This window comes from Gouania willdenowi, chromosome 18, assembly GCF_900634775.1.
Source record: "Gouania willdenowi chromosome 18, fGouWil2.1, whole genome shotgun sequence".
NCBI classification, from domain to species: Eukaryota; Metazoa; Chordata; class Actinopteri; order Blenniiformes; family Gobiesocidae; genus Gouania; species Gouania willdenowi.
Window position 1 is genome coordinate 9,821,187 of NC_041061.1, and position 14,592 is coordinate 9,835,778.

Here is a 14,592-nt window from a genome sequence, read left to right on the forward strand (position 1 = left end):
GTACACTACATTAGTGAAGTCATATGATAGGGCTGGGCTTGATGGAAGCTGTTTAGTTGATGGGCTGACCTTATGATGACAACATCCACCAATCACCTCAGGCTTGACACTAAAAAGGCGGGACAAACAGTGAAAAAGCCTATTTATGTGTGTTTTTATTCAGCTGCGATTTGATTGGCTGGGACCGAGCGTCTCTTCTTTGGTCATTTGGTCAGCCCGTGTCGTTGTTTTTAAGCAGAATCAGAACTCCAGAACCCAGTCAGTCTGTTTGAGCTTTGAAGAGGCCATGCTAGGCACTCAGGTGCAGATCTTTCTTGTAGCCATGTGTTGGTCCGTGGTCCCGGTGGAGGTCAGCGGAGCTCCAAGCAGGGACCAGCTGATGGAGACGCTGAGATCGGACCTTCTTAACGAAAAGGTAAAAGATTTAAAAACAAGTCAGGAGTTAAGTTAAAAATTGAGGTAATCGATTGCCTCAATTTATTTATTCATTTTTTAAAGTTGATTCACTTAAAAGTCAACATTTTTTACTTTTTTTTGATAAAAGTTAAAGATAAAATGAAGTTTATTTTTAAATAATCCCTATTTTAAACAACAAAAATAACAGGACTTTATCATTCTTAGCATGTAATTACATCATTAGATTAAGTTGTACTTAATTTGTGTTTTTAAGTTATGTTTCCTTATAAATACTGTAAATATAGTTCCTTTTACTCAAAAATATTAGTTAAAGTTACTCATAAAGGAAGAACGTGTTAAACCAACTTGAAATATTGAGTATAAACTACTTAATTTAATTCATTACTTTAAACATTGGGGTTTACAGTCCAGTTGACCTCTTTTGTTTATTATTTTTACATTAATGATTAGAAAAAATGTTTGTAAAATGACTTTGCCTCTTATATGTTTGCGTCTTTTATTATCTCTTAGAATTTAGACAGTTTGATCAGAAAAGCAATTTGATGAATTATGTCATATACTGTATTCCTAGTGCATGCTTTCTCTTAATGTACATAAAACTAACTTTGTGTTTTTAACACAAAATGATGTGAATTTGCTCATTGATGGAGTCGATATGAACAGATAGAACCTACATTTTAGGAGCCATTGTTGACCAAAAAAATCACTTGTTTTGTTTGTAGGAAAATAATTGAATCTATAGGTATTTTGGGTAGAGTTTGTCCATTTGTGAACCCCTCTCTATATTATATTCTAATATGCCTTATAGGGCAACACCTGTCAAACGTATTTAAACAAGGTTTTGCTGATTCAAAAGACAATTCTAAGAATGTTGGATTCAGATTGTCTTCATCTGGTTTTTTGCTCAGAAAATACAAAATTTTGCCTATTTTCAATGCTAACATTTACAGAAATTGTTTATTCATACAAGTATGTGCACTTGCACACATGAGTTCGCAAATATAATTCTTCCAATTATAATTGACTTTGTAATTGTAATTAAGGAAATTTTGTTAAAATTGCAAAACAGTTATTAAAATCTGTTTTCTCACTGTCAAAAAAAAAAAAAAATATTCTTCCAATTTTTACAATTATGTATATTCTAAATTCTAAAAACATGTGCAGATGTTATTTTTTATGTATTCATCTGTTGCATTGTATATGTAAAGTGATTTATTGATTTTTTATTTTTTTTTAATATATTTTGTTAGTGCAAAAAAACAAACAAATGAATAAAAAAATAGTCCCAACTTGTTCTACTCATTTCTCTCCTCCTGCAGGACGTGAGTCGTTGGTTTCTCCTAAAGTTCATGCCCAACCTGATGACGGATGCACCGTCGGATGAAATGATCCGTGAGCTGGAGGAGGATGAGGAGGATGAGGAGGAGACGAAGGCACGAGGCAGGGATGCAGTGATGAGGAGACATCTGTCCCTGGCTCAGAGAGAACGAAAGGCGGGATGCCGCAACTTTTTCTGGAAGACTTTTACCTCATGTTAGAAAATAAAAAAAATCATTCCCCTAAGATTGTTATTTATTATGAACATGTTTTAAAGCATCTGAGCCTGTTTTTCTTATTATTCCTGTATATGTTGTGTTAGCAGCAGGAATATAATGTATTTACAACATATTATAACAAAACAAAAACAAGGTTAGTGGTTCCTAGAAAATGCTTTTCTGTGTCAAGCAACCATGCACACATTTATAAGATGTATTTATTTATTCACCGCGCACATATTTAGCTCGATTCATCTCACAGATTGTAATTTACACAAACTGAACCATTTTTTGGAACAAACAAAAAAAAAAAAAGTTGTTTTCTTGTAAAATGGACTTGCATAAATTGTAACTTTATGAACAAAACATTGTGTCAAATGAGTTTTTTTATTCTTCGATTTAAATCGATTTTCCTTTGAATGGCCAATACTGATTGATAAAATCCTGAAAACGATCACTTAATGCAGGGGTGTCAAACTCATTTTAACTCAGGGGACAAATACTGAGTAGTTTTAACTGAAGTGGGCCACAGATTTGATGTGAGAAAACTAGTAATTCCAACATTATTGTGCCCTAATTTGCACAATATGTAAGAAACCAACAATATCCAAGCAATAAGTGACAGATAACAGTCCCAACAGGATCTTCACTTTAAATTTACTTGATTTTGTGACCAATTTATACTTAATGAAGGGAAATGTAATGTAATAATTGAGGGAAAATTGATTTTTTTTCAAGAATTTAATTCTATCAACTGTTTAACATTAAAAATGACTGCAATCTTGTGATATAAACACTGGGAAAACTGTGCACCCCTGCAAATGTTGAGTTTCACTCACACGATTCATGTTTTCTCTGTAATTTTTACCTTCTCCTGAGGGCCACATCGGATGCTCCAAACGGCCGGATTTGCCCCCTGGGCCTTGAGTTTGACACGTATGACTTAAAGCGTATTACATTATAATGCAGTGCTGTGGGTTTAATTTTTTACTGTAAACATTTATATTTTTATTAATGATGCAAATTACAGTTAGTTTTTACTCTGAGAGTCTCTTTCATATTCAAGTAAAATTCATACTGTGAATGAAATACCGTTAACCAAATTGAATGGTATTCAAATTATTTTATGACATATTTTTTGACTGCCTGGTCCTTAAGTTCTTGTTTTTATTTATTTTTTTTACCAATTAAAATAATAATAAATGCACACATTATCTTGCTGGTTTTAAAAGGAATTATGCAATTTAAAAAAAAGAAGAATTCCACCTGCAGAGATCCACATATGCTGCTGTCATTCATCTGTTTATTCACAACAAATCAGCCTCAAACTGTCGATACAATTGTTCTTAAGCATCAAATCACAGATTTTTAATCCACACACAGTAAAGATGACACGTGACTGCAGTTGAAAAAAAAACCAGAAAAAAAAACAGATATTAAAGCATGATTGAAAAGGGTTTTCTGGGTAAAAATAAAAAATTGATTCATGATACAGAAAATAACCAGGAGGTGAAAATAATTTAGTGTGACTAAAAAATAAGATGACAAACAAAGGCAGTTTCACAGCAGGAAGCACGACTTTCAAATTTCAATGGACGGCAACACGATCGTAAAACTGCAGCTCTAATGTCTCACAGCGTGAAGACTTTAACTACAGAGTGCAAAAAAAAAAAAAATCCATGAATTGATGTAGAATATTCATTCAATAATGTTAAAGTACATCTAAACAACCAAAAGTAGCCGTAAAATGTGTGATTGATGATATAATATGAGCAACTACTGCAGCACAGCTGAAGCTAACGAATACATGCTAAAGTGTTCCAAATCTTTCACATTTTTTCTTTAACTGTCAGCCTTCCTGTTTAACACTTTCACTGTTTTAGAAGCTTTTTGTTTGACCAAAACAGGATGTTATTCCACCCTGTTTCTCTCTCAGCGACTACATACTTCATTGCACCGTCATGTTCACTGTAACAGTCCAGAAAATCCACCTTAGAAATATCAAAACACACCAAGTGACATTTTGTTTACGGTAGAGAGAAAAGAAATAAAGAAAGAAAAAAAAGCTGAGTTTTAAAAAAACTAATATTTTCATTATGAATCATCCATGACTCATGATTATTGCTACTTCACAGCAACGTACACTGCACTCTGAGCGTTCCACGATCACATGGTGTTGGTTAATGTGTGAGCAAATCACTGTTATTATTGTTCAAATCGTTTCCCCAGCAGTAATTAAGTCATACCTATAGTTGAGCACTACCAGTACCAGAGTGGGAACGTGTGTGGGAGAAGCCTGAGCTGCCTGCAGGTCAGACCAATGTCATACAAACGTGTACCGAGAACACTCTATCTCATCACAGCTCAATTATCCCTTAACCAATACGAGAGTCAGTGTTTTGGGGGAACAGACGTGGTGATGTGTTAGCAGTCAGTAGAGATCTTAGCAGACAGGTCCTGGATGCGTCGGGCGCTGCAGCTCTTACACAGGATGTGTCCGTCCAGTGGGTAACAGCCACGCCCCTCACCTTCAGACGACAGGAGCAGCCCACATTCCTGAGGATAACGAGACGCGCGCACGCGCACACGCACAGAGAGAACTATGTTGAAACATTCAGAGGAAGAAATTGCACCAAGTTTAAAATTTAACACTAAAATCACAAAGTGCAGCTTATATCTTAACAAGGCTCTACACTAACTTTTCCAGTGGTGGCACTGGTGCGACTAACTTTCTCAGTTGGTCGCACCAGCACAGAATTTGGGCGTACCTTTTTTTTTTTTTTTTTGAGCAGGGATGGGGGGAATGTACAGCATAGCCATTTATGCTGATCAATAGTTGACTTAAATGACGTACCGTAGTTTTGTATGAAGTAAAGATTGACAATGATATTATTAATGTTTTAGTGACAATATTACGCTTTTCTGCAACAAGCAGTGGCTGAAATAACAGGTCATTTATTTTATATCATTTTAAAAGACTGAACAAAAAAAGTACAGAAATTGATTAAAAGTTGCAAATAAGAGTGGCCAAAAATGTACAGAAAATGTGGTAAAAAAGGTTTCAAACTGTCAATATTGGAACAATTAGTTAGGTTGGCAAAAATAAGCATGAAATATGGTGAAAATAGGTGAAAAGTGCCAATAATGGGTCAACATATACAACATTAGGTGGTAAAAGTGGTAGAAAGGGTTTATAAGTGCTGAAAATGTCTTGAAAGTGGAAAAAATGTGCAGAAAAGGCATTGGAGAAGTGTCAGAAATGGGAGTAATGTAGCAAAAATGCATTAAAAGGAGCAAAAATAAGGCAAGAAAAAGTGATGTGGTTGCAGAAAAAGGGTAAAAACCTGCTCAAACAAAGTGTAACCATCCTGCTGACTCACCTCACAAACATAACAGTGAACATGGAAACTGCGATCCAGAGCAACGATCCTGACCGTCTCCTCTTGTCCTGGTTCAGGCATAATGGGTTCGCTACAAACTGAGCAGCGAGGCGCGTACTTCCTGTTAGCGACACACATCAAACAGCAGAGTTATAGCGTTAGCTTTCATCTGTGAGACGTCCAAGCTGTGCTTGTGTTGTCGTACCTGTGGAAGTCGTCTATGCAGTGAATCTGAGACGTGGCGTCCACGGTGAAGGGGACGCCGTCCAGGCAGCAGTTACAAACCACACAGTTGAAGCAGCGGGGATGGTAGGCTTTACCCATCGCACGCAGGATGCGGTCCAGGATGGGTTTACAGCACTTGGAGCAGCGCTCGAGTGTGCTCTGATGAAGTAAACAAAAAACAACAGGGTGCATCAGCAAAAAAAAAACTGGTTAAAAAAACTTGGAGACACGTTCTGGGTTCTCGGCTCACGATGTAGCAGCTCTCGCAGTAGCTCTTCTTGTCGAGGGCGTAGAAAGGTTGTCCACGGAGGCGTGCGTGGCAGGTGATGCACGTGAAACACTCCACGTGGAAAACCTGCTCCATAGCGATGCAGCCACTGCCGTCACCCACTACGTTGTCCCCACAGCGAGCGCAGCGACCTGAGGCAGACGGACAGTCAGCAAACATAAATATTTATTTGTTTTCATATTTGCTGACAAAAAAAAGGTAAGACCGCACCGATAGGGCTGCTCGATAATAGAAAAAATTGTAATCACAATTATTTTAGTCATAATTGAAATCACGATTATTTGTCAACCAAAAAGTTTTTATTTTTTTGTACAAAACAATGTAAAATATATTCTTTGAACATAAATAAAATCATTCAAAACACTAAAATCAAGTATGTTCACTTTTGCAAATAAATAAAAAGGTGCATAGTAATAATTAAAATATGATTCAAGCATGTTCCCTGTTGTAAACAAATGCAGTGCACGGCAACTGAGCGACTACAGACCTATAAATTACCAGGGAGCTTTAGCATTAAAATACCAAAAAATGACTTCAAGGGAACTGAAAATTATGATAAAATACAAACTAAAATATATTCTTTGAACACTTAAGAATAAAAAAAAAGCATGTTTACTTTTGTAAACAAATGCAACACTGCATTAGAAGTGTATTAGTTATGAAAAGAAGGGGTAGGACATTTTGAACTCCAAAGCTTTATAGATGTTTTTCCAGGAACATCAGCCTGTTTATGTGATCTGGCTTCAGTGATGCTCGTAAACAACTCAAAGTTGTTTTTTTCATGAGTGGCAAGCTTAAGTTTGCTCACTATGTTCCTTTTGCATTTGTGAATAGCAAACATGTATAATCTTTTTTTTTCCCCGATTATGTTTTTTTTGTAGTCACTTAGTGTAATCATCAAAATCGCAATCGAATCCCGATTAATTGCACAGCCCTACGTACCGAAGTAGTCTTCGGCAGGGGGGTGGTTCATATCATACACCAGCTTCTTGGTGAGGCGGTCCAGCTCCTCCTCAGGCCTTGGTGCTGCTGCCCCCTGCTGGAGGAAAAACAGTGAGTAGTTACATCCATGAAGAGTTTTTGGTTGTGGAATCAAAGTTTTATCCGATAAAGACACAGTGTAAGCCTCCTGAATCAATAAATCCATCATTTTCTACAGAAAAAAAGTTTGTTTTCTTCACTTCAAACACTTGATGTTGTTGGAAAAGTTTCACGCATTGCACTGTGGGATTTGGAGTCCCATACGCTGATGCATAGAAATGTTTTTAAGTCATTCTTACAGCGATTTCTTATGTTTCCCCCTAAAAACTCTGCCAAAGTGACTTCCCAACACATTTCTGTTGTTTTCACAGACTGAAAGTTGCAGGAAAACAGTAGTGAGGATTTTTTTTTCTGGGTTTACAACAAAAGATCAGAATCTGGCCCAAATTGAATGACTCGCGGAGACAGGCAATATCACGAAAAATAAACTACAACAAAAACAGTGTAAAAACACTGCATCAGTCTACGGCAGTGATTCTGAACCTTTTCAGCCCTCAACCCAAAAAATGGGGGAAGAGAGGGTTGGGGGTAATGTAATTTATGAAATATGTTGAAAAGAGGTTAAAAGTGACAATAATGGGTCAACATATGTGACATTAGGTGGGAAAAGTGGTGGAAAGGGTTTATAAGTGCTGAACATGTCTTGAAAGTGGAAAAATGTGCAGAAAAGGCATTGAAATTTGATGGAGATGTGGCAGAAATGGGAGTAATGTAGCAAAAATGCATCAAAAGGAGCAAAAATATATTTGTGCATAATAACAAGAACGAGTGATGAAAATAGGTTAAAATAAGGCAAGTTTGGTGTAGTTGCAGAAAAAGGATTAAAAAAAAAAAAAAGCAAAAATGGGCTCAAATTGTTCACAAAATATTCTTATTGTCTTGAAGGCATCTGGTGACCCCCTCCCTGCGTCTCGCGACCCCAAGGTTGAGAACCCCTGGTCTACGGGACTCCACATCCCACAATGCAATGTGCCAAACTTTTCTGACAATGTTCACAGGAGTGTTTACAGCATAGTGGCAATTTCAATCTTTTACATCTTTTTTTAGAGCCAAAGTTCTTCGATGTATTATTGATGAAGCCAACGCTACATTTCAAAACTAGATTTCTCACCTTGTTTGCCTGGTAGACCTGAGTCTGTGCCCCTCCTCCTGGACTCTGATTGTTTTCCATTCCTCTCTTCAACACCGGAGCCTGACTGACTCGCCCTATGGGCCCCGAGCTCCCACATGGGCTCATCTCCTGAACCTGTGAGTTAGACGGCGGGGGGTACCAGCCCTGCGGAGCCGCCTGAGGTCGCGACACATGCTGGCGAGGGGGCGGGGGGGTGTAAGCCTGCTCCGCCTGCCGACCCGTCTGAGAGTATGTGACGGGCTGAGCCGTCTTGACCTGCACACTGAACCGTGGCCCGGTGGGGGTGGAGGCAGTGGTGTAGGAGGCGGGTACGGGCTGGGGGTACGGTTTAGGGGTGGACGTGGGGTAGTAGTCCTGTTGATGAGAGGAGGAGGAGGAGGAGGAGTATGAGTTTATCTGGTGATCATTGGGGTATGATGGCGCCGGGTGGTACTGGCTCTGTGGGTGGGGGCTGTAGCCTAACGAGGGTCGTGGTGCAGCTGCGTTCTGTTGCGCAGGCTTGTAATGATCCCCTGTAAGGTATTTGTTGTAAGGCACGTTGTCGTAGAGCTGCAAAAAATAAAAATAAAATAAAAAATTGAGGAGGGGACATTTTACGCTTCCATCACCTCAGTATGACAACATTACAGGTTCTTGTTTACTTGGGTGCTGGAGTCCTGTGGGTGGGTGTCCAGGTCAGCCAGCATGTTGGTGAGGGAGTCGATGTCCGCATCTATTTTGGAGTGATAGCTCGCTGGTTCCTCAGCACCACGGTGCTACAAATGACCACATGTCACGGCTTTAATCATCCAAAATTATCACATGACGTCAACTCAGTGAAGATGCAAAGATTTCCCTCACCATCCGCTCGTAGCTGTCCACGTGAGGGCTCCACGTGTGCTCTTCTTTGGGACCATGAGCAGCAGAGTAGTAGTGATCCACAGACGGATGGTGAATTTGTCCACCTGTCATCAAGAGTGTGAATAAATGCACAATACCACAGACAAACAACGCTCTACTTTATATCAGGGGTGCCCAATGTGTCCATCACAATCTATCGGTCGTCCGCTGAGACATTTTTTGTCTAGCGCGATCTACTAGTTGATCGTGGAGGCATTTTGCATCAATCGCGAAGGCATTTTGTGTCGATCGTGATCTACCGGTCAAAGTTTGGTTCTGCCATAAGGAAATGCAAAGGCTACATTTTTACTCTGTATATTTTACAAACTTAAATATATATATATATATATATATATATATATTTTTTTATTGATTGTATTTGCATTTTGGTTAACACTTTACTCGAAGTTCCATACATGAGGCTGACATTATCTGTCATTAGCATGAATAAGGTGTCATGAAGGCTGTCATTAAGTGTCATTTGCTAAATTATGACACCTTTGGAGCTATGTCGGCATTTTTTGAATTAAGTGAAGGGATCTAGTGGGGTTAGAGGTTAGGTTTGTGGGTTAGGGTAACAAACGGCAGCCTTCATGACACCATATTCATGCTAATGACAGGTGTCATGTTACGGTCTCCTCAAGAAAATGTGGCTTGATGAAGGGAGACCACTAACATATACAAAAGGACACAGACAAAAGGGTTCGAGTTTGCAAGTTTTATTGTCAAGAAAACATTAATGAATCAAAACATAAATCAACAAACCAAAAAGGCTACAGGCGCCGGCCAAAATAAGGAAAAGAGGGGTTAAGAACCTGGCCAACCGCTCCATGGGCCATCGGACCAGGCCCCACCCTGGCTAAGCTACCTCAGCCGAAACTAACTATTAAACCAAGAAAGAAAACCCGGAAAACAGGACTACCAACGACTATAGCCAAACTAAAATAACAAAGCCCAGCAATCTAAACATGCATGAGATAAATGATTGCTACTTAAATAGAAAGAGGTTTCAAACCACTCAACAAAACTACCAACAAGACAAGACAACAACGACGAAGCAAACAACAAACAAACCTCACTATGCCTCTGTCCTGCAGTGTGTGTGTGGCTCAGTGCTCAGCTCTGCTCTGCCATCCTAAATAAGCTCCCTCACCCTGATTGCCAACAGCAATCAGGTGTGCTACAGCCACTCAGAAAGGGGAAGGAGGGAGACCGGCGATAGAGAAAACACGTAACAATAATGACAACGTAATGTCAGCCTGATGTATAAAACTTCTAAAAAGTGTTACCCATTTTTGAAATAAATTTCAATCCAACTCAGTTTTTAAGTGTTACGGCTTCAATGTTATTATTGTATTTTCTTATTATACAAAAATTGAATGAATATAAAATAACTGTAATAGTCTAAACATTAAAATCATATTATTTACAATGATAACCCACCCAACACAGTAGATTGCGAAGGGCTGTCCATTGTAGAAGTAGCTCGCAAGCAGAAAAAGGTTGGGCACCCCTGCTCTATATTTATTGGTATTTGGTGTAAACTGGTCTTACCTGTGGGTCCTGTGGCCATGTACCTATTGTTCATCCCTCTGGCTCCACCGCCACCACCACCACCACCACCTCCTCCTCCATTCTGATCATATGAACCATATTGGGGTCGGTAGTCTGACGTGCCCTTCTTGTTTGGTACCCGGTAAATGACTGCGTTGGATGAGTAAGACATCTTGGGGTCGGCTCGCTCTGGGCTGTCCACTGTTCTTGGAGGTAGCCAGGTGGGACCGGACATGGCGGATTACTGCGGTCAAACCACATTAAAACAGCCCACGTCAACTATGTACTTTATATAATAACTCTCACTTATAATAAAGTTGCTGTATTTGCACACACACACACACACACACACACACACACACACACACACACACACACACACACACACACACACACACACACACACACACACACACACACACACACACACACACACACACACACACACACACACACACACACACACACACACAACACACACACACACACACACACACACAAAACAATGGTTGTGAAGCAGGAAAAAAGCAGCCATCGAACAGACCGGGGGATTTCCAGCAGAACCCGTATACATGCGCTGAAAAACGTGACCAAGCGCGTTTGTGTGGTTTGAGACACACAAACAGTCATGGAAACCTTCTCCAGCACACACTCACACAAACAGGTGTGTGTGTGCTGATAAGTACCCGTCTAATGCCACAATAGTTATTGTTTTGTTTTGTTTACACATCAGTATTAATTTTTTCCAAATGAAACTGAGACGAAAACAAGGCAGGAAGTGTTGTGTCATGATATGTATCCGGATACACACGAGCACCTGGCTATAACAACAACCTATTATGTGTTCTCAGTGGGATACACAACAAAACCCGGGAGTACAGCTGGACTGATAAAGTGCTGAGTTGAAGTGAAGGAACTTTGTTATTGCATTTGTTATATAAGTACAAAAGGAGGTGATGAAATTAGCATTTTATTGTGAATGAATTTGTGAAAATTGGCTTTGATATGAAATGATAAAGGAGACTTAAGAAAGGGTTTATTTTTTTCTTTTTATATTTAATTTAGAATTTCAAATTGGACAGATTTATTTGTTTTTTCTATGTTTAGTTCATATAGGAATTTAAAAATAAAGGTATATTAAAAAAAAAAAAAACATGGCACACAGGCTAAAAAGGCTTAAAGGACAGTCTCAGTTAATACATCACAGTTTACAGGTCATTTTTCATACTGTGGATTCAAAAGGTTGAATGCACTTTTAAAGACCTTTTAATGCAACTTGAAAATAATTCTAAGACAAATTTCACCATAAATGATCGATGTATTTTATACATCAACAGATACATATACTGTACATCTATAGCTTTGTTAGTAATATTCCACAGATTATAGTAAACTCATTTATATTAACCACTGGCCCATATTTTGCTTATTTTCATACAAGGTGTAGCTACCACATATTATTACGAACTGAGAAAATAAACTGCATAAATAGTGCTATGATTAAAACATGTGTAATTGTACAATAATACCATGCAAGCAAAATACGTTAGATAATTTTGCAGTTATAGATTATGAAGCATTACACACATGCCACAGAAAATGTTATATTATCTTCTTTTTTTTAACCTCTCGTATAACTGATTAAATAAATATGCAGATTTTTCATGATGATTATAAACATTTTATTTTGTATTCTGTAGACTGGCATCAAACCTGGAGTCTCTAAAAAGGGCTAGAACAGCAAAAGTGGACCAAAAATAAATAAATAAATAAATAAATACTTAATGTCTCTCATATGTTGTACTTGTCTTTTATTTTGAAAGAAACTTTTCTTTTTACAGGCACATGAAAATATATAGATCAATGTTTTAAAAAAAAAAACATTATATACTGTATGTGTGTTTTCAACAGCTATTTTTAAAAAACTAAATTTGCTTGGTTGAAAAGTGGGTCAAGATTTAATGACAGTGACGGCAACTCAACACGACCCTCACAGATCAAATTAAATCCAAGTATTGTCAGAAAGGAGGAATTAAAAATCCTACTCAGACTGATTGGATGTGGGTCGTCATAAATCCTGGATAGTAAGCGGATTACGATGATGAATGTTGTAACCCGATGAAGACCTCAAAACATTTCATTTGTGTTTGTTTGTTTATAACCTTGTTTATGCTTAGTTGCTATGTTACCATCCCACCAATAAGATTTGAGTATTAGTGTCAGATACCGACCATCTTCACTTGAAGTAATCCTGTAACTTGTATTCCACCACCATTAAAAGCAAACAGCGGCATCTTATTTATTTATTCATTTAAGTTAGAGAAAATATTTAAAAGCCATATAACTTCTTATAACAAACCTGATTTGGTTTTAAAGTTATTAACTGGTGTGAAAATGTCAAATTTGGTGACAGCCACATCCATCAAGTATTCGGGAATACGCCAAAAAGCCGTCTGGTTTTGGAAAATTTCAAAATAAAACCCTACACTTAACGCTACAATTTGACACAAACTCACAAATTCAGAATTCAGCCATGTCTATTTTTAGCATACATATACAGTTAGTGTTAACACTTGTAATAGATATTAGGCGATGATTAAACGTGATTGTGTGGTGTTGGATAAATTAGCGGCTCTTGTTTTGAAGTTGAAGGGGTTTGGTTCTCTGGAGTTTGATAGAATGCAGCAATTTATGTTGGTTAATATGAATAAACAAGGCAAAACAATAAAACACAACATAGCGAAAACTACATTTCAGGCATGTTACCTCAAAGTTGTATCAGTATTTACGAAATAATAAGAGTTTTCCTACCTTTAAACAGCACCGTTACAGCAGTTCCCCTTTTTCTCTTCTTTCAGTCGCATCTGCAAATCAACACGCAATGTCAGCAGAATAAAGAATATAAGCGTACAATAAAAAAAGATTTAAAAAAAAAAAAAAAAACAACACATCTTTTTGTTGTTGTTGCATTAATATTCCTTCTAAATGAGACGGGAAAAAATCCCAGTTTGCGGTCCAAATCATTCCCCACACGTCACCCGAGCCGAGCATTGAGCCGTAATGGAGGCCAATAATCGACAGTTAACTTTAACACGAGCTTTGTTTACTTGTTTACCACTATGTTGTGAACTCGTGCCTGTTCCTCCGGGGGCTCAACTTCCTCACAAGCTGACGAGAAAACCCATAAAAAAAACACGACAAAACGGGGACACCTACCGCCGGAGAGCGAGCCACGCAGTACCCGACCTGCACCGCGGAGTAACGGCGCAGGGCTCGGTGAAAGTTCCCCGGTCCTCCTCCTCCTGGCTTCAGCCTCGTTCGCCTACTTTGAGCCGTTGGTGCGGTGAGGCCTTCAGCCACGAGCCGCCGCATTCCGCCCCGGTGACGTAGCTCCGGGCGTGCGCGTGCACGTGAGAGATGGAAACACAGGGGCGCGCGCTGCGACCACTATTATTATTATTATTATTATCATTATTATTATTATTATTATTATTATTATTATTATTATTACCCCAACAGAGAGATAATCTTTTAATAATATATATTTGTTTGTCTGTTTTAACCAAATTGATAGACCTGACATAGGCAACTTTTGGCCGGGGGACCACATGTGGCCCTTGATCTAATTTTGTGCGGCCCCTAAAACAAATCCCCAAAAATTGTATTTCAAGTTGGAAGGAATATGAAGAACTAGAACACAAAAAATAAAACACACAAAATGACAAAAAACTGACAAAACAACAAAGACAAAAATATATATATATATATATTATTTTTTCTCCCTGTATTAATGCTCAGATCAATCTTATTTCTAATGCTGACATAAATGTTGATAAATCTATGTGGACCCCCTGTGATAGTGTTGCCAAGCACTGATATATACCTTAGGCAAGAGTTTTTCAACCTTGGGGTCATGACCCCATTTGAGGTCGCCTGGAATTTAAATGGGGTCACCTAAAATGTCTATTAATTGATTAAAACAAAATATTACAAGGACTGGGCAATATATTAAGATTCAAGATGAATCAATTTTTCTATTTTGGAAATAATGAAAATTCCATTATCACCTATATCATTATATTTTTATTTTATTGCTTATTTTGTAATAAAATTCTCGCTTTAGATGGAGTTGCTTTCGCT

At 38.2% G+C, this 14,592-nt stretch overlaps 2 protein-coding genes across 4 annotated transcripts; one reads left to right on the top strand and one right to left on the bottom strand.

Annotated features, from left to right (window-relative positions):
- Positions 1-2,180, top strand: sst5 (somatostatin 5). Its single transcript, XM_028474949.1, has 2 exons — positions 1-415; positions 1,737-2,180. The coding sequence occupies exons 1-2, from the start codon at positions 146-148 to the stop codon at positions 1,953-1,955; spliced, it is 489 nt and encodes a 162-aa protein (XP_028330750.1). The 5' UTR covers positions 1-145; the 3' UTR covers positions 1,956-2,180.
- Positions 2,181-3,372: 1,192 nt separating this feature from the next.
- trip6 (thyroid hormone receptor interactor 6) lies at positions 3,373-13,851 on the bottom strand. 3 transcript variants are annotated; one of them, XM_028475303.1, is made up of 12 exons: positions 13,669-13,851; positions 13,264-13,316; positions 10,453-10,696; positions 8,860-8,963; positions 8,661-8,774; positions 7,999-8,568; positions 6,789-6,885; positions 5,808-5,977; positions 5,538-5,716; positions 5,333-5,453; positions 4,332-4,508; positions 3,373-4,257 (listed from the first exon to the last, which is right to left on the bottom strand). In XM_028475303.1, exons 3-11 carry the CDS (start codon positions 10,685-10,687, stop codon positions 4,377-4,379), a joined length of 1,722 nt encoding a protein of 573 aa, XP_028331104.1. In that variant the 5' UTR covers positions 10,688-10,696; positions 13,264-13,316; positions 13,669-13,851; the 3' UTR covers positions 3,373-4,257; positions 4,332-4,376. The 3 variants fall into 3 exon arrangements, with proteins under 3 accessions (XP_028331104.1, XP_028331105.1, XP_028331102.1); XM_028475304.1 differs by having other exon boundaries at positions 3,374-4,508; positions 6,789-6,882; XM_028475301.1 differs by having other exon boundaries at positions 3,374-4,508.
- Positions 13,852-14,592: the final 741 nt, after the last annotated feature.

Bases quoted from the DNA above. Each gene is read 5' to 3' on its own strand.
- sst5 (XM_028474949.1), top strand. From the start codon at position 146: ATGTGTGTTTTTATTCAGCTGCGATTTGATTGGCTGGGACCGAGCGTC. The intron at 416-1,736 runs GTAAAAGATTTA...CTCCTCCTGCAG, and splicing joins CGGACCTTCTTAACGAAAAG to GACGTGAGTCGTTGGTTTCT.
- trip6 (XM_028475303.1), bottom strand. From the start codon at position 10,687: ATGTCCGGTCCCACCTGGCTACCTCCAAGAACAGTGGACAGCCCAGAG. The intron at 8,569-8,660 runs GTAAACAAGAAC...TATTTTTTGCAG, and splicing joins CACAGGACTCCAGCACCCAA to CTCTACGACAACGTGCCTTA. The intron at 5,454-5,537 runs GTACGACAACAC...TGTCGCTAACAG, and splicing joins TGCATAGACGACTTCCACAG to GAAGTACGCGCCTCGCTGCT.